Source organism: Benincasa hispida, unplaced genomic scaffold (assembly GCF_009727055.1).
Source record: "Benincasa hispida cultivar B227 unplaced genomic scaffold, ASM972705v1 Contig587, whole genome shotgun sequence".
NCBI lineage: Eukaryota > Viridiplantae > Streptophyta > Magnoliopsida > Cucurbitales > Cucurbitaceae > Benincasa > Benincasa hispida.
Window position 1 is genome coordinate 3,384 of NW_024064949.1, and position 19,611 is coordinate 22,994.

A 19,611-nucleotide genomic window follows, 5' to 3' on the forward strand; every position below is an offset into this window, starting at 1 on the left:
TAACACTTACGAAAAATTATTAAGCAAGTTAATGATTTCTTGGTTGAATAAATGATGACTGATTGTTATAGGAATAAGAGTTATTCTGGTGTAATGATTGGTTGAGAGTGTCTCAATTCAGTGAAGGGACAACTGACTACCCTTCGGTGGCTTTAGTCCTAAATCACTGAAGTGTCATTACAAAATTAGATGTTAAATGGGGTTCATTTAGATTTTGTTAAAACTGATTGGATTTTTTAAGAGTTATGCTAAAATCTAATGTAGATCAATGTGTTTATTTTTTAGCAAATATGTCAAATAGCATTTTTCCATTAATTTCCTTTTCTAGTTTGATCGATTTCAATTACACAATGTGGAAAGAATCCATTAAAAAGTTTTTCGTGGTAAACAACCTCAAAATTGTCATGACTAAGGATTGTCCTGATGTCCTAACCCCTGATGCACAACGAAATGTTTGTAATGCATATGAGGTATGGATGAAGGCTAATTTGAGGGCCCGAGTTCACATTTTTCCAAGCATACCTGATGCATTGGTCAAAAGGTTTAAGAACATGGTCATTGCACATGAGATCATGGAATCAACTTGAGAATTGTTTAAACGAAAGTTCTCACGATTCAAGCAAAACGGGATTGATGACAATGAAACCAGTACTGTCAGTTCCCAAGATAATCTCCAGTCTATATTGAATGTCAAGGGACTAACAAAGAAAGAAACCGTTGCCAACTCTAATAAAGTTCATCGACAAGGATTGTCCTCTGAGATAAAACTTGGAGTTTATGACTTGGGTTTTAGAGCTGATCCCACTACTCTCTAGAAAGAAAAAACTCCAAAGAAAATAAATCTGATTCATTTGTCTTCGATGATGGAGCGAACACATGTGCAGCGAAAGAAAAACAGATCTAAAGTACTCTAATTAGATTAATTATAAAGATAAGCATGCATGTAATAAAACAAGAAAAATGGGGGAAAAGAATACAACCTTTGTAGTCTTTGAATCTTCTCCAAATCAGCTTCAATCTTCTTACAAACGGTTCATAGACCACTACGAGAGTCTTCCCAACTATTCTCAGACCTTGCAACACTGCCTATTTTATTCTAGAGCATTGGAGTTATAGCGTTAAGCAGAGATGCGACGGCGGCGTCATGAAATCTCTGGAGCGTTACGACACTTGAGGAAGTGTTGCAGCGCTGCCCTGTGATGCGTTATTTTATGTGATGAAATAATGGAATGAAATGCAGTCATGGAAATGCGTTGAGCAACAAGTTTTCTCAGCGAAATCCAAGTATAAACCCCGCTGAGTTTCCTGATAAGTTCAGGGTCGAACTCAGGGGCTAGGGAAAATAGTATGTGGTGATAATTTCTAAGAAGACTTTACGGTAACCAAACAATCAAATAGTTGTTTGGGTTGTTGTTTGCAGTATAAAATAAATGTATGCGGTGGATTTGAGAAAAGTTTGATTATGCGGTAGATACACTGAGTATGCGGAGGAATGGGTTGAGAAAGTCTTTAGCTAGCGTTTCACGGAAATGCGTCAAACTATGCGATCATGCTACACTATGCATCAGCAAATCATTTTCTAATGCAAATGTGGTGCTCCTAGTTCTAGGATGCATGTGTTGAATGTAAGAATGTCCATAGAGTTTATTCCTAAGTCTCTACTCTTTTCCTATGTGATGATGCAAGATGCACATAAAGACAAGATGACCGCACACAATTATATCCTATCTCTAGGATGTATGCGATGCGTTAATAGCAAACAGTGCTTATTCTTAAGCTCCTATCTCTTGATTATGCGTTCTAATCTGACTCTCCCAAGGCTAGATTCTAACCTGAATTTTCCAAGCCTAGATTCTGCCCTTAGACTACCCTCCTGAGTATCTCTAATGGACGAATGATGCATACATAATACAAGATAATCGCATGGAATGAAGATTCCCAGTTATACTAGCTAAGTGCTTCTCAACCCATTCGACAGATTTAGCTACTCATGCGTAATAAACAGAGAGTGAACAGATATAAAGAAGTAAATTCCATTTCTATAGATAAGTTTAAGTACAAAATGACAATATAAGATAAGGATAGAGAGCCTGGTAGCAATCCCTTGCTTCCCAAAGCTTTTACACTGTCAATTCTACTCTGTTCAAAAGTTATTCTTGCTTCCGCAAGAGCTAACCCTATCTCTGATCTCGACGCTTTCGACACTCTTCCAAGTTCACCGAAACGATCTCTCGGCACAACCTCGCTTCTCTCGCTTTCGCCTTAAATAAAAGAAAATATAAGAACATGGTTATTCTATCTAAGGAAAAAATCTCTAACTATTTGAACTCCTTTTCTGAAGGTTGCCTTCGGTATTTATAGAGCTTTGGGGTGAAAGGCGTCTTCTCTCTTATGATTGCACTGATGGGATGGCTTTAACTCTCTGCCCGATGCACCGAATATTTCTCCCCGAAAAGCTTAGTACTTGCTACAGTAGACCGTTAGCGGCTTGCCAACTTAATTCGGACTCGACCATCATCAGTTTCTGTCCCATCGTGATTAATTATGCTTTTCACCCAGATGCGCCTACCAAGTTGCGCCGGCTATATGCAAAAATCCTTCTTGAGCAGATGTCTGCAAGCATAAATCACTGGAAAGCCTTGCGGTAACGCTGCACTCGACCGTTAATTTCTTGTGATCGCATTTTTCACCTTGCGTCAACACATATTCTGCACAAAAATACAAAAGTAATCTGTTTTTATGCGATGAACGCATGCGACCGCAATGTTACAAACTTAATGTTTTTTTGACGCAATTTTATATATTTTATCAATGCAACCCTGCATTATTTAATAACTTAGCACTATAATAACGTGCATTTCTACCCGTTATCACACCCTCAACTTTAAACAATGTTTGTCCTCAAGCATAAGCTAAATATTTCTTTTAAAAAGTCGAGCACAATCTCTTTTCCTAGATTTCTCAAGGATACTTCCTTCAAATCCTATACACCAAAATTTCCTTAAGTCTTATTCAAGTCTCTTTTTAAAATATTTCTAAGACCTAGGAGGTGCAAGTTTAACCTTTAAAAGAACTTTACTAGATTTCATGACATCGCATGATTTATTTCAAAAAAAAAATTGTTTCACTAGGGTGTTAAATAATTTTTATCCTTGCATATTTTTTACATTATTATTTTTCTCTGACCTTTCGCTAATCCAAGTGTCTTGCCTTCATTTTGGCATGCCCCCACGTGTGTCACGTGGACATCCAACTACGAGCAAGGCACTCTTTATCAAACTAAACTCATACCTACTTGGCAGCGGAGTTACGATCATTTATTTTTGCATTGATCATGATTGCCACCTTCATTTTGTCTTGACCCCACGTGTCATGCGGACATCCAATTACGAGTAGGATCCGATTGCAACATTATGATGATTTTTTTAAAGAAGTAATTATGTGATAACAGATAATAACAAGGTGATGAAAGTTCATGAAGTATTGATGTAGAAAAGGGATATTCAAAAGGTTTGCGTCCCTGATGAGGTTGAATCACATAATGACTCAAGGACAGCTTATTTTACAGTGCAAGCTGGAATTTTTACGTCTACGGCGGTTTTTCTTCTTTTCTCTGTCTTCTGGAATCTTGACTGCCTTAATCTGGAGTTTCTCCCTATTGATGTTCATTATGATTTCCCCCTTGTGCATATCAATTTGAACGCGACCGGTCAAGAGGAATGGTCGTCCCAATATGATGGGTACATCTTCGTCCACTTTATAATCCAAAATGACGAAGTCTGCCAGCAAGATGAATTTGTCAATTGAGATTGCGACATCTTTCAACTCTCCTTCAGGATGTATTTGGGATCTATCCGCAAGCAGAAGAGTCTCCGTCGTGGGCGTGAGTTTGTCCATATTCAATCGTTTGAAGATTGATAGCAACATTACATTTATACTCGCCCCAAGATCACATAGTGCTTGGCCACTGTAGAACCCTCCAATAGAGCATGGTATCGTGAAGATTCCTGGGTCGCACATTTTTGGTGGGATCATAGCATTTTGCGTTACTGCCACTGTCGCGATCTTGTCTTCATCATTTTGTTTCTCTTTCACTCTTTGCGGGACTGGTGATAGTTGGACTTCTTCTATCTCATGTTCTGAAGGCTTGAGGGTGGACGAAACTTTAAGGTTCATCTTCTCAGGCTTTTCCAAATTATAAGTTAACGGGTCCTCGGTTGTCACTGCATTCAAGTTGGTCGTGATGGGTTCCTCCCCTACTTCCGCAGTCATTTTGTCGCTTAGCAAGGAGACTGCTAAGCATTGTTCCATCCCTGTACCCTCAGCATTGCGAGAAAGCTCAGTTGAGCTCGGCAACGCTTCTTACGGTCTATTTTTGAGCTCGCCCACAATTTGTCCCAGCTGAATTTCAAGATTTCGAATGAACGTTACTTGATTCTGAAGCACTGATTCATTCTTCTCAATTTACTGCTTCAACAATCTCTCCAAGGACGAAGATTGCAGTGTCTACGAGCTGCTAGCTTGGTTATGTGTTGAACTGTTTGTTTGCAAAAAAAATCTGGGTGGCCCTTCTTTTTGCGCCACTGGTTGAAAGTTTTGTTGCTGATTTTTTCACACGAAATTTGGGTGATTTCTCCACCCGGGGTTGTATGTATTGGAGTAGGGATTATTCTTTATGAAGCATACTGACTACAGATTTCCTGGGCATTCTTCCATCGGATGAGCATCTCCGCAGATGACACAACTTGCGGTCATTTTGGCAATTACGTTGATCTGCCATTTTTTCGCTCCCGTGCTGTTAATTATGATGCCTTGTATCAAACTCATCATCGCAGTCATTTGGTTCTGAAAGGATGCGATGGCCCCGTTGTTCACATCACTATCTTTAATTCTTAATCTTTGATCGCTTTTCCGCCAGTCCTCGTGATTTTTGGAAATTCGATCAAGTATATTTTTTGCCTCTTCATATGTTTTGTCAAGCAGACCACCAGCTGCTGCCACATTGGCAACGGTCTGCAATGCAGGGTTCAGTCCTTGGTAAAAAATCTCCATCTGGAAGCAGCCTGGTAAGCCGTTATGTGGACAGTCTCTTACCAGCCTCTTAAACCTTGCCCAAGCATCGCTGAGCGATTCGTTAGTTTTTTGTTCAAAATTAGTTATTAGTTTCCTTCTCCTGGCATTCTCGGTAGGTGGGAAGTATTTCTTCATGAACTTTTCCACGACTTGTTCCCACGAGGTTATCTCTCCCGGTTCGAAAGAAAACGTCCATTTTCTTGCTTGATCGCATAAGGAAAATGGGAACAAAGTGAGTCGAACTTCCTCAGTAGAGATATTCGAGAACACAAAAGTGTTGCAGATTTCTATGAAGCTCCAGAGGTGGGCGTGCGGGTCCTCGCCACGCCTTCCTCCAAACTGCCCAGCAGTCTGGATCATCTACAGCATTACCGGTTTCATTTCAAACCTCGATCCGTCTAACGCTGGCCTCATGATTCCTAGAGAGAAATCGTAGAGGTTGGGCGACTCATAGTCACGAATGAGTCTACTACGGTCATTCGCCAGAAGGATGGGGTTGGCCATTATATTGTTTACGTTTGCGGCTCTTTCTTCCGGTTGTTCCGCCATTCTTGGGGTTCTGTCTTGTTGTTAGCGGTTGTCTTTTAATCATCATCGAAACGTCCTCTCAATCTTCGGGTTGTAATTCGCGGAGATTGAGAGCTACAAAGAAATCAGAAAAATTATCGTTAGCACACTGAATTGCCGAAATCCCCGGCAACGGCGCCTAAAACTTGATGTGTTATTTTATGTGATGAAATAATGGAATGAAATGCAATGATGGAAATACGTTGAGCAACAAGTTTTCTCAGCGAAATCGAAGTATAAACCCCGCTGAGTTTCCTGGTAAGTCCAGGGTCGAACTCAGGGACTAGGGAAAATAGTATGCGGTGATAATTTCTAAGAAGACTTTGCGGTAACCAAATAATCTAATAGTTGTTTGGGTTGTTGTTTGGGGTATAAAATAAATGTATGCAACGGATTTGAGAAAAGTTCGATTATGCGGTAGATACATTGAGTATGCGGAGGAACGGGTTGAGAAAGTATTTAGCTAGCATTTCACGGGAATGCGTCAAACTATGCGATCATGCTACACTCATACGACAACAAATCATTTTCCAATACAAATACGGTGCTCCTAGTTCTAGGACGCATGTGTTGAATGCAATAATGTCCATAGAGCTAATTTCTAAGTCTCTACTTTTTTCTATTCAATGATGGAAGATGCACACAAAGACAAGGTGACCGCACACAATCATATCCTATCTCTAGGATGCATGCGATGCGTTAATAGCAAACAGTGTTTATCCCTAAGCTTCTATCTCTTGATTATGCATTCTAATTTAACTCTCCCGAGGCTAGATTCTAACCTGAATTTTCCAAGCCTAGATTCTGCCCTTAGACTACCCTCCCGTGTATCTCTAATGGATGAATGATGCATACATAATACAAGATAATCGCATGGAATGAAGATTCCCAGTTATACTAGCTAAGTACTTCTCAACCCATTCGACAGATTTAGCTACTCATGCGTAATAAACAGAGAATGAACAGATATAAAGAAGTAAATTTCATTTCTATAGATAAGTTTAAGTACAAAATGACTATGGAAGATAAGGATATAGAGCCTGGTAGCAATCCCTTGCTTCCCAAGGCTTTTACACTGTCAATTCTACTCTGTTCAAAAGTTATTCTTGCTTCCGCAGAAGCTGGCCCTATCTCTGATCTCGACACTTTCGGCACTCTTCCAAGTTCACTGGAACGATCTCTTGGTACAATCTCGCTTCTCTCGCTTCCGCCTTAAATAAAAGAAAATCTAAGAACACGGCTATTCTATCTAAGGGAAAATTCTCTAACTATCTGAACTTCTTTTCTGAAGGTTGTCTTCGATATTTATAGAGCTACGGGGTGAAAGGCGTCTTCTCTCTTATGATTGCACTAATAGGATGGCTTTAATTTTCTGCCTGATGCGCTAAATATTTCTCACCGAAAAGTTTAGTGTCCTTGCTATAGTAGATCGTTAGCGGCTTGTCAACTTAATTCGAACTTGACCATCATCAGCTTTCTGACCCATCATGATTAATTATGCTTTTCACCCAGATGTGCCCACCAAGTTGCGCTGGCTCTATGCGACAATCCTTCTTGAGCAGATGTTTGCAAGCACAAATCACCGCAAAGCCTTGCGGTTACGCTGCGCTCGATCGTTAATTTCTTGTGATTGCATTTTTCGCCTTGCGTCAACGCATATTCTGCACAAAAATACAAAAGTTAATTGTTTTTATGCGATGAACGCATGCGACCGCAATGTTACAAACTTAATGCTTTTTGGACGTAATCTTATATATTTTATCAACGCAACCCTGCATTGTTTAATAACTTAATACTGTAATGACATGATTTCTGCCCATTATCACCCTGCATCTAAGTGTTCTGTCCAATAGCGTTGAGCTAGTGTTAGACTTGTTGGGATTGGTGTCCTAATTCTCCTGGAGTCTTGTTGTTTTGTAAAGATACACATTGTTCAATGAATAAAATAACTGTTATTTAATTCTAGTATTTACTCATATCCAATAAACAAAGCTCATTGATTATCTTATATGAACTTAAGTATGTATATGTGATATACAAGTGGATCATGCCTTAAGTGATAACTGTATATGTGATATACAAGTGGATCATTCCTTAAGTGATAACCTAAATAGGTCTGTAGTATAAGGATTAAGGTGGGATACCTTATCCTAGTGACACTACGGATACAGCCCGCTTTGTAGAAATTTGCAAGTGTTGTAAACTACTACAGATGGTTGATCCTGGCCATTCATGTGGAGACGTGCAAGCGGGGGTGTCCTATACAAATAATTTGTATAAGACTTGGACCATGAGACGACTAGACTCTGTATATAACGTTGTTGATACTAGAGACTTACATCTCACCTAAACGACCATAGGTGACACGACCTCAATCCTAAGTGTTTTGGGAACTCCTACCTTTGAGGGTGGTCCTTTGATTAGTATGGGTGAGAGTGGCCAGATTGCCAACTCAACATGCCTACCTTTTTGGAGACTTGTCTGATCTGGGAGCTAGGAACTCAATCCACAATATGGAATTCACTCCTTTCCAGAAGCAGGGATAAGTAGAGAGATTGCTCCCTTAAGGACTGAATCTGGGGCTTGAACATAGTGGCCACAGCTTCTCTTTGGAAGGGAAGACTCAGTCATAGTAGGACTATGACTTATGTTCATTAGAGGGATCAGTGGTACTTAAAGAGACAAATGTAACTACAGGGGCATAACGGTTATTGGCCCAGCTGTACTTACGAGCGATCTATGAAGGGTGGTCGCACTGCTGATTGGTTAAGATAGACACATAATATATCTGTAGTAAGGAGAGTTCAGCTGTCGGTTTTTAGTGGAGTGTCTGGCAGTTAATGGATGGTGGATCCCGTGGCTAAAGAGTTTAGTCAGTTATTCACGTACTGTTGGTGCTTTGAGCTACAAGTCCATGAGGTCCCCTTGGTAGCTCAATGGACCCAGTTGAGGATCAGTTCTTGGTGTTGATTTGAAATGTTCAAATTGACAAGAGGTATTTTGATTATATACGATATAATCGATTTGATGTATGATATACATCTAGTGGAGGATTGATGTAAATGAGATTTACATTAAGTACAATGGAATAGAAAAAGAACTATGGTTTATATGTTTCACCAGATGAAATATTAAAACTATAGGTTATAAATATAGTATGATAAGTTGGTTATCATTTATGTTTATAATAATATTAATTATCCATTAATTCTTTTTCTTTTAAATAACCAAAGTAGTGGGTGGTTATTGAATCATGGTAACCATGATTTTAAAAGGAAAAAGGTTTTCCTATTTTAAAAAGAAGTTTTTAAACGATTGAAAAAGTTTTGAGTTTTCTCTCCGCACAAAAGAAACTCACGTAGTTGTCAAGTAAATACAGATTTATTAAACGACGGCTGGGCGAGCTAAACGATCATGAGTATTTACTAAACGATCACATAGTTTTGCTAGACGATCGTTTGCTCAAAGTAAACGATCTTGTAGAGTCTATAGGCGACAGACCGAGTTAAACGATCGCATAGCTTTCACTAGATGATCGCTTAGCTTTATCTAAATGATTGGGCATCGACCTATACAATAAGTCTCCGCCATCTCCCATTTGCCCAGTCATGTACGCAATCGGTGTTTCCTTCGTCTACCTCATACCAAGTCTGAATAGAGCCTACCCTCTAGATTCTCACACCGAGAATACCAAGGTAGCCTTGTTAGTGGTGTCAGACTCAACTCGACACCATCGAGGTTTTCTGGAGGCCGTTCGTGGTGCTGCGGAGGAGTTCGTGATCGAGGATATCGTTAAGGATGAGCATGAAGTGTTCGTGCTATGTTCATTGCGGTGTTGCGGTCGTGTAGATCAGGCGTTCGAGGTTGCTGTTGTTCGAGCATTCGTGTGCAACGAAGCGTGGAGACGCTTCTGCCATTGTGCGTAGAGTTTTTCCTTTATGCATTTGAGTTTATTAATGTTGTAATTTCTCTATATGAATTGTATAACCGTTTGTTTGAAGTTGACTGTAAATGTATTGTTCATTCATGATTGTGATTTGGAATAATCTTGTTCCGCTGCTCATGGAAATCTCAAACCCGATTTCCTTCAAGACTTAGGTTTAATCAAAGTGTTGCAACGCTCGACAGGGCAACATCCTTCATTCCTTCGTCATTTGATTAATTTAGCTCCTAACTTCATCATTTTAACACTTTTTGTCCCGAACGCTTAATACGACTGCTTGTACATTCGAGTCCTACAAAATAATCAATTTAAGTAAATTAAGTAGCTAAAAAATTCCGAGTTAAGTAGAAGAAGATAGCACATTTCCAGTGTTATCAGCCCCACCCTCTCATTGGCTCGAGAGGGACTCGGTTTAGTGATTGGATCACAAATCAATCGTTCATTAGAGGATCAGTGGGACTTAAGGAGCAAGATGTAATTTCGGGAGTAAAACAACGTTTGACCCAGCCGTTATCACGAACAACCCGTGAATGGTCGACTTACTAATTATGGTTAAATCAAGTGGACGAAAATATATCTACAGTAAGGAGAGTGCAACTATCGAGTTATAGTGGTGTGACTCGGTAGTTAACGAATATTGATTAATTTGGTCTAACGAGTTTAGCCAATTAATCTCAGATCGTTGGAGCTCATGATCTATAGGTCCATAAGGTCTATCTACTAGCTCGTAAAACATTAATACCTTGGATTAGTGAATTGAGTAGTTTTGAAAGGTTCAAAATCAAAAATTAAGATTTTCAATTTGAAATGTTCAAATTGAATTTAAGTATTTTCAATTTGAAATGTTCAAATTGAATTTTAGGGTTTTCAATTTGAAGTGTTCAAATAGCAAATTAACATTTAATTTTGATAAAATTAAACGAAATTGGAAAGTTTAAAATATCTAAATATTAATTATATGAATAGGATTCATGTTTAAAATTAGATGTTTGTTAATTTAATATTTGATATTAAATTATTATTTAATTAATTAAAATAAAATTAATTTTTCAATTTTCAAATCACAAAAAATTATTTTTGGAATAGATTTAATTTTGAATTAAATCAGAATGAAATTGAAAATTGAATGGGATTTATTGGAAAATTCCACTTTTCATAGTGGTTTGGTGGCTTCTTCTCCATCAAAACACATATCCCACTTTCTCATTGGCAATTGAAGTGTCAAAGGGTTGTCTCCTTCAGTGGCTGAATGTATATGATACATAAAAGCATAAATTTTCTCAAATGGAAGGGAAGGCGGCTGGAATTTAAGGAAATTCTACGGAAAATCTCTTGCTCTCTAAAACCCTCTCAATCTCATACTCAATTGACTTTAATATTGAGTTCCCTCACTCAAATCCAAGACTAAGAATAGTAGAGAAGATACTTTTGGTGGTCTACTACTGATTTGAAGGTCAAATTCGTGAAAAGCAGCTTGGATTTGGAAGATTCTTCAATAGTACAAGTTTTGAAAACCCTATTCTTTAGTAAGTTATTACTTTGCATGCTTATATAACTCAAATTAAGTGTAATTAGGGTGCTTATAGATTTTGATTACTTTCATTGCATGCTTGTACATTCCATCAAAGCGATACTTCCAAATACTCTCAATTGAACAATGGATGGGGTTCTTCCTATCCATGCTTGTTGAGGCATTTTGTTCCACAAGCTTCTAGTAGGAGAACGATTGGACAAGTATACAACACATTCAATAGCTTGTGCCCAAAATTATTTTGGCATCTTCTTACTTTTCAACGTGCTTCGAGCCATATTGAGTATCATTCTATTCTTCCTTTCAACAACACCATTTTGTTGAGGAGTCCATGGAACTATCATAAGCCGACGAATTCCATTTTCTACGTAAAAAACTTTGAATTCATTTGAAGTGAATTCTCCTCCCCTGTCTGATCTCAAGGCTTTTAGGTAATAACCACTTTCTTTTTCGATAAGAGTTTTAAATCTCTTGAATATGCTAAATATTTCTGATTTCTCCTTGACAAAATAAACCCAAGTTTTTTTTTTTTTTACTTAAATCATCAATAAATAATAAGAAATAATTATTCTTACCAAAAGAACTTGATTTAATCGATCCACAAAGATCAGTGTAAACTAGAGTTAGTCTCCTTGCTATTGAAGAAGATTCTTGTGGAAAACTCTTCTTTACTTACCTGTCATAAAGACAACCTTCACAAAATTGATCTGGATGTTTGACATATGGCAGTACTTAACCATGTTTTCTACCTTGCTAATAGTCTCAAGCCATCAAAATTTAAATGCCCAAGTCTCAAGTGTCAAATCCAAGATGGATCTTTCAAACATGACTTCAAACATTTAGTAACATCAGTTTGAATATTTAATAAAGACATTCTATTCTTCATCATTTGCACTTAAGCAATCATATTATCACAATTATCCCTTAACGAAATATTATAATTCTTCAACAAAATATTATAGCCTTTCTCTAAGAGTTGTCCCAAACTCAAAATATTGTTCTTCATAGCAGGCACATAATAAACATTAGAGATAAACTCATGCTTCCCATTCTTCAAGTTTGATCAAAATCTTACCTTTTCATTTGACAAAAAATTTTGTGGCATCACCAAATATGATATTACCACCAACTGATTCATCAAGTTCAACAAACATTGACTTACATCTACACATGTAATTGTTTGCACTGCTATCAAGATACCATGCATTATTTTCACATGTTTCTTCATCTTTGCATGCTAGAAGCAAAGATGACTCACCGCTTTCTTCATCTTTTTCAGCATAATTTACTTTTGTCTTTCACGACCTCTTGATGAATTAGAGTTTGAATTACTCTCATCAAATTTTCTTTGACCATAATTTCCTCACCTCAACCTATGAAATCACCACGTCCACGATTGTTACCACGTCTTCGACCTCGATTTCCTTTTTCTTGGCTATCTTCTTTATCTCCCAACTGTAACTTTCACTGAAAAAGTTGTTTAGTTGTTTGTTTGTTCTTCTTGAGAAGCTTCTCTTCATGGGCTTGTAAGAAACCCATAAGTTAATCAATGGACATTGTACTCATTTTGATTTTTCAATAGCTACAATGATGAAATTCAATTTTTCAGCCAATGAGCGAAGTATCTTTTCTACCACTTGCTCATCATTTATCTGTCTCACCATATATTTTTATTTCATTTACTACTGCTAGCAATCTTGAGGTATAATCTGAAATCAATTCAGATTCCTTCATATGTAGTGATTCATAATCACCTCTCAATTTTGGAGGCAAACCTTCTTGACTCGATCTACTCCTTTATATGTATTCTCCAAAATTTGTCATGTCTGATGTGCAGTAGTTGCTCCAAAAATCTTCTCAAAATTTGGATCATTGATGGCTTGATGAATGATGGTGAGAGCCTTTTGATCTTTTTTTCTTGTATTTTGTAAAGCTTCTCGTTGAGCTTGATTTAAAGTCACATCACTTTTTGGTTCTTCATAACCATTATTGATAATATCCCATACATCTTGTGAACCAAGTAGAGCTTTCATACAAATACACCAAGTGCTACAATTTTCTTTCATAAGTCAAGGCACTTGGAAGGGAACCAAATTGTTATTTGTCATTTGCAAAACAATTATTGTTTTTCAAACTCAAGCTCTGATACCACTTTGTTGGAAGCCTGTGATGGACACTCACAAATAAATAACCAACAAACGATTATTTGAGAGGAATCAAAAACACTTTTACTTGAAAGACTCTTCAAACTTGGTTCACACTTTTGATTGAACTCTCTTTCTGTATTCTTCTCTACACACTTGGATACATCAACAATGTCAATGTCAATTCTATTTATAGGATTGTCATGGGTAAATTTAAATACATAACTCATACTCTAATTAAATATATATGGAACAATTAAAATCATACACTTAATTTATGTGAAACTCTACTAAATTAACTCTTATGTTAACATAATTAATTAACTCTCATCTTTTAATGTTTTCAACTCTCATAAATTAATTCATCTATAACCTCTCATAAATTAATTCATCTATAACCTCTCATAAATTAATATGATTAATTAACCCACATCCTTAAATTCAATTGTAACTTATCTAGTTAAATAAAACATGTTTAACTTTCAACATGTAAACCTTAGATAAAACTTTTAACCCATTGCTCTAATAAAAATAAAATGATCTCATATGTCAAATAATATTAAATTCCACTAAGACAACTCAAAATATTTATTCTGGTCCCCCTAAACACATAAATTTAAAACTGAAAAATATTGAAGAACTTGAAAGTTTAAAATAAAAAGTTCTAGAATTTCAAATACCAAGACTCGTTCCAAACATGAAAAATGTGAGTGGAAGCTTCTGCCTAGTCCCAATAGCACGAATACGGATTCTTCTTGTCATTCGTCGGTCCGTCCTTGCCCTTATCTGAAAAACATATCATAAGAAATGGTGAGTATGAAATAAGTGACCCACTACTGGGCCCACTAACTGAATTTGTTAGCCTTCTTATTTGGGCATCGGTGTACATTTTATAACATGGTAGTCGTGGTGATCCCATAGGAACAAATCATGGAGATCCAGTGGTCCTGAAGGAACACAAATCATGGCAATCTAGTGATTCTGAAGGAACACAAATAATAGCAGTCTAGGGAACCCGAAGGAACACATATCATGGCAGTCTAGTGAACCCGAAGGAACACATATCATGGCAGTCTAGTGAACTTGAAGGAACAAAAATCATAGCAATAGTGATGATCCTTTAGGGACACCGAATCGGTCATAAATGGTGAACCCGAGGTTCACAACCATAAGATGTACACTGCCCGATAATAGTGCTAATAGTCATCCTCAGTCCAACATGCAACATACAACATCCAAATTTTATATCAAACCATAAACATGTTATTATGATCTTAGTAGCATAATTTATAGGTTTCCGGAACACCCACGATCGTCCATCCATTAGAAAATCATTCCATCACAATAATATCATGATTTCATGTGTATACACAATCTTAACATCAACTTAATTAGACTGTCTAGTTCAAGGGCGAACCAGTAGTAACCACTTACCTTAGAATTAAGTCCAAATAGCTAACAATTTAACTTCGTAAAACCTTGAATCCTGAATAAATTCAAAAACATAAACCGAAAATAAATCCAACATTTAAGGCACAATTTCAATCAGAACTTAACCCGAATGTCTCCAAACAACTTACCCAATACGTGATTTGATCCAAAACTACTTCAAAACTTCAAAATCAACACGATCCAACAACTATATCACCAAATCAACCTCTAACTCTAATGAACAACTTTAAACCTTCTAATCCAACCTCCAAAAATCACAATTAAAACAAAAATTAAGCGACACATAGTGGGTATCCAAAAATTCTCAACAAAGACCCTAAACCTTACAAAAACGAATGCCGAAAAATTTTAATCTTGTCGGAAAACACCTTGAGAGTATGTAAAACCCAATTTCAACATCAAAATTATATGGGTAAGCTAAAACTTAAACCAAAATTTGATGAGTATTCAAGATTTTCCAAGAAAACCCATAAAACACCAAATAACTTACCCAAAATATCAATTCCGACGACAATGGCGCTAGCGGTGGTGACGATGGCAGCAACCATAGACGGACGGACGGTCGTTGCTGTCAGACAATGCAATAAACTTCTAGATTTGTATTTGTATATAATTCCTAACTTTAAAAATGTAGGTCCATGAATTCATGATTTTTGTGTCTAATCGATTTTAAAAATATCAATTATGCATCAAGTCTATTACATATTTGAAAATGTTATATTAGACATGAAATTTAACTTGATGTTTAATAGGTATGATATGTTACATATTTGTCTATTAATTATAAAATTTAAAATTTAAGGTTTAATTAGACACTTCCAAAAAGAAAGTTCAATTAGACTCAAAACTTTTTTTTTGGTCTTCTAAAATATCCAAATTTTAAACATTTCTAATATTTCTATAATAAATTGAAGCATATAGATTTATTAGACATTTTAGGAATTTGAGTCAAAATTGAAAGTTTAAGGATTTATTAGTAACAACTTTCAAAACTAAAACTAAAGTTTTAATTTTTTAACTAAAGTTTTAATTTTTTTTTTTTTTTTTGAAAGACTAAACTTTTTAATTTAACCTTCATACAAATGTAATTTTCAAACGTATTGATATATAATATATTGATTAACTAATACAAATTGCCAAATTATTACAAAATCTTTATAGAATTATATGACCTAAATATATAAGAAAAACCATTCAGTCAATTTTCATAAAATAATTTTATAAAAATAAAATATATTTTTATATTTTTATATTTTTATATGCATATGAGAGAAATTAAGAAAAAAAAACAAAAAAAAACAAAAAAAAAAAAAAAAAAAAAGTTTTCATGACCTATTTCGAATGTGCCAACAACTAAATACTATATATATTTTAAAAAATTAAAAATTAAAATCGAATATACTTTAAAGTTTGTTAGTTGTATTTTAACCCCTATAAATCTTAAATTTAGTTTCTTGATTGCTGATTTTTTTTCCAACCAAATTTTGAAAATTTACTTCCATATTTTATTTTCTTGCCTACAAATTATTATTATTATTATTATTTAATAAATTACAGTAAAAATTAACTTTAAAGAAGTAAATTAAGAATTTATTAAAAATACAGACAATTAAAATTATAAGAATTAAAATTAGACATTCGAAATATAAGATAAAAATGGCATTTTAACCAAAATACAACTACAATTTTTATAAATTAATGAAAATGAATATACACGTGTAAAAAGTCACCAGCTGAGAGGTAGCACGTGCCCGGCCCTTAATAGATCCGCTGTCGAGAGCCACTGGTCCACCAAAGGATCCTATGCCTCAACCCTTTCGGTTAGAATAAATGTATGATGTATACCAAAAATTTTAAATGGAATATGTGTGGGCCACATACATTCCTTCCTGATCCTATATGGTAGATCAGATGTAACCACGAAATACACTACGGGGACTCGTAGTCTCGTACCCCTTCTTATTCATACATATAATATCTATATTTAATGTCACACAGGAAACATTGGACAAGCAACGAGTACCATCTCACTTGCTTCTCATTTGGCTACTACAATATTATATAAACAAAGCCCATATAATAATGTCCATAATCTTATTATATAATAATTAGTAATCTTACGTATTCAAACTACTGCTTCCGCTATAGAGGAAACCTTCCCCAGAATATTGACTTTATCTCCCACTTTTATGATCTTTCCCTTCCCTTCAACTGCTAAGTTCTTCCAAACCAAATTCTGGCCAAAGAAAATCTGGCAAATCATATCCAAAAAAAAAAAAAAAACAAGTGAAAAACTCTTTTGTGACGCATTTTCCCCAAAAGGAACAAAAATGGTAATATTGTTCCTCCATTAATCAACTAATTTCAATTTTTGGGAAGTATCATGATCATGCAATAAGAAGGGTTTCAATTTTTTCAAATGAATGATTTAATATATACACACGTATCCCAGTTTCAGATTCAGTTCTTACTTTTCCCTTCTGTTTATGGTTTGGATGCAGGACGGTATCTGATCGGATATTCTTTAGAGTTTCATTTGGCTCAGGTCCTGCAATTCCAGTCTCCTGGTTTATTGAAGGTAACTGAAAACAAAAGAGTATCTTTTTCAGATGCCAATTTTGTACAAAATACAAACAGGTGAAAGCAATACATGATGCCTTGCCAGTGTAAAAATGAATATATATATATATATATGCTAAGAACTCTACGTTATAAAAGTTAGCTCAATGATATTGATAACACATACCTTCTGACCTACTGCAAAGTTCTTTATTACCCTTCTCATGTATGTATGCACTATTGGAGGCCTAAATCCATCAGTACAAATATGCTATGCATGGACACGATAAAGCAGAAATTCCCCCAAAACTAATTACATGAAGGGTGAGTAAATCATAGACAAGAGTTTCTTTCTTTCTTTTTTCCGCTGCTTTTATCAAGCAGTTCGGAATTTGTTATGGAAAACTAACAAAGAAGTCCCAGAACGAATATAATATTTTGATAAGGCAATTCAATACCTTGCAACGGCTACATAGCCTAACACCCTGAAATATGACGTTGTCTATTTTGATCTCCGTCCACAAATCCTCAGAGAATGGTTCACAGCCATCAACAAGAATGCTAGTTTAAGGACAAAAACAAAACAGGAAAAAAAAACAAACGCTTAAAAGCGATAAGTTAATCATATATCAGGTAAGCCATCTAAAGAAATAGCATTAGGGATCCATACAAGAAATGAAACTTTGGACAATTAAAGAAAAGGTGGGGCGACATACTTAGGTCTAAAGCGATTAATTGATACGGGTTCTTTGAGAACTGTATTCAAGGCATCCAAAGAACCCTGCAAGAGAACTTGGACTTAGAAACACGGTAAGAAAGATAATGATAATTGGAGTTCCAACTGTGTCAATAGTTTTTAAACCTGAGATATCAACATGTATGGGAACTCATCAGAAAACATGATTTGATGTCCAGGACCATATTTGGGATCCACTTCTCTTGTTTGTGAAGCTGCAGAAGACAGAGCAACAAAGAAATTTGAGCATGCTGCTCTGAAATTTGAATGGTTATGAGCTTGTGAGACACTATACAGGACGACTATACTAAACCAAAAGCAAGCCTATGGATTCTTCTAATATACTGAATCAGAATCATTCCTTTCATTTAAGGACCACTAAGAAATTGAATGACATCCCCCCTACAGGATTTACTACATTGAATCTCCCAGACCTGCATTAAAGCGAACCAAACGACTGGGTTTTCCAAGATAATCTGAAAACCACTTCGAAGGAGCATCTCCCTCATCCAGTGCAGAGCCAGACCATTCCCAGACAGAGACACCATCTGCATTCTGCTGAGGTTCACGCAGGGGAACCTTTAAGACATCCATCCCCGGTGCTTTTATGACTGCAAAATGAGAATATGCTGGAGATTGCATGTTTCCATTCTGAAGGTATTCAGAATGATTAAATTCGAGGCATTTAGATATAAATAAATAAATAATTGAAAGTGTACCAAGAAACGAGGTTTCAGAAGGGTTCCAGTCCTCCAAGAATGCGTCGTTCGGCAGGTGTACCTCGACCAGAGCAAGTTTAGGTTCCACTCTCTGAGTGTATGCCCTTCCTTTATAGTTGACAACCAGCCATTGACGGTCCCATCGAAATCCTAGGAAAGAGAAAGAATGAGCTAATTTGAGAGTGGGCTCTGGAATTTGAGGGCATAGAATAATAATAATAACAGTAATCGGAAGGAAGGGGAGAAATGAAAGGAGGGTTACCAGTAGGAGTAAGAGGTGCTTGGAGAACTGAAATACCGCGGCATGATTTGATTGGGTAAATGAAGATTGCAGATACAGCGGCCATATCTCCCCAATGACTGAAGAAGAAGAAGAAGAAGAAGAAGAAGCCTATCAATGTTATATCAATGTTACGCTACTACTGTTCTACCTTACTATTCTACCTGTCCCCTATTAATGCAAGTGCACAGTACCAACGTACTTTTTTTTACTTTTCTTGGAAAGATATAGCCAAGCCAAGATACTGAAAAGACTACACCGACACTCGAACAAAAGCATAGAATATCCTATTTACCCCCCTTCCCCTAATACCGTACTTTATGTTATTTTCAACTCTTACGTCATAACCATACGCATCTTTTCAAATTTAGATAACTGAGAATAATAATATAACATATGATTTTAGGGTACCATATTTTCAGGGGTTTAGGTGTTAGTAAACAAATCATTGAAGATGGTGAATTTTGTATAATTCTACCACAAAATGCATGCTTAATTGACACGTGACCAATGCAAAAAATAAAATGGCGTATCATGAACCGGTTGGATAACAAATTATCCAAATAATAGAGAATATTTTTTTCATTTTCCCATACTCGCAATTGAA

General features: G+C 36.1%; 1 protein-coding gene and 1 long non-coding RNA gene across 3 annotated transcripts; both read right to left on the minus strand.

Moving 5' to 3' along the window:
- Positions 1–11,723: 11,723 nt before the first annotated feature.
- LOC120069771 lies at positions 11,724–15,739 on the minus strand. The gene is made up of 2 exons (XR_005479682.1): positions 15,201–15,739; positions 11,724–14,955 (listed from the first exon to the last, which is right to left on the minus strand). It is a non-coding gene; the product is annotated as an uncharacterized LOC120069771 (long non-coding RNA).
- An 885-nt stretch (positions 15,740–16,624) lies between these two features.
- On the minus strand, positions 16,625–19,159 carry LOC120069770 (mitochondrial amidoxime reducing component 2). Of its 2 annotated transcripts, none has more exons than XM_039021579.1 (8): positions 18,987–19,159; positions 18,725–18,874; positions 18,440–18,634; positions 18,132–18,220; positions 17,986–18,050; positions 17,728–17,830; positions 17,182–17,292; positions 16,625–16,961 (listed from the first exon to the last, which is right to left on the minus strand). In XM_039021579.1, the coding sequence occupies exons 1-8, from the start codon at positions 19,069–19,071 to the stop codon at positions 16,836–16,838; spliced, it is 924 nt and encodes a 307-aa protein (XP_038877507.1). In that variant the 5' UTR covers positions 19,072–19,159; the 3' UTR covers positions 16,625–16,835. The 2 variants fall into 2 exon arrangements, with proteins under 2 accessions (XP_038877507.1, XP_038877506.1); XM_039021578.1 differs by having other exon boundaries at positions 18,440–18,616; positions 18,987–19,084.
- Positions 19,160–19,611: the final 452 nt, after the last annotated feature.

Bases quoted from the DNA above. Each gene is read 5' to 3' on its own strand.
- LOC120069770 (XM_039021579.1), bottom strand. From the start codon at position 19,071: ATGGCCGCTGTATCTGCAATCTTCATTTACCCAATCAAATCATGCCGC. The intron at 18,051-18,131 runs GTTTAAAAACTA...GTTCTCTTGCAG, and splicing joins CATACATGTTGATATCTCAG to GGTTCTTTGGATGCCTTGAA. The intron at 16,962-17,181 runs GTAAGAACTGAA...ATGATTTGCCAG, and splicing joins ACCATAAACAGAAGGGAAAA to ATTTTCTTTGGCCAGAATTT.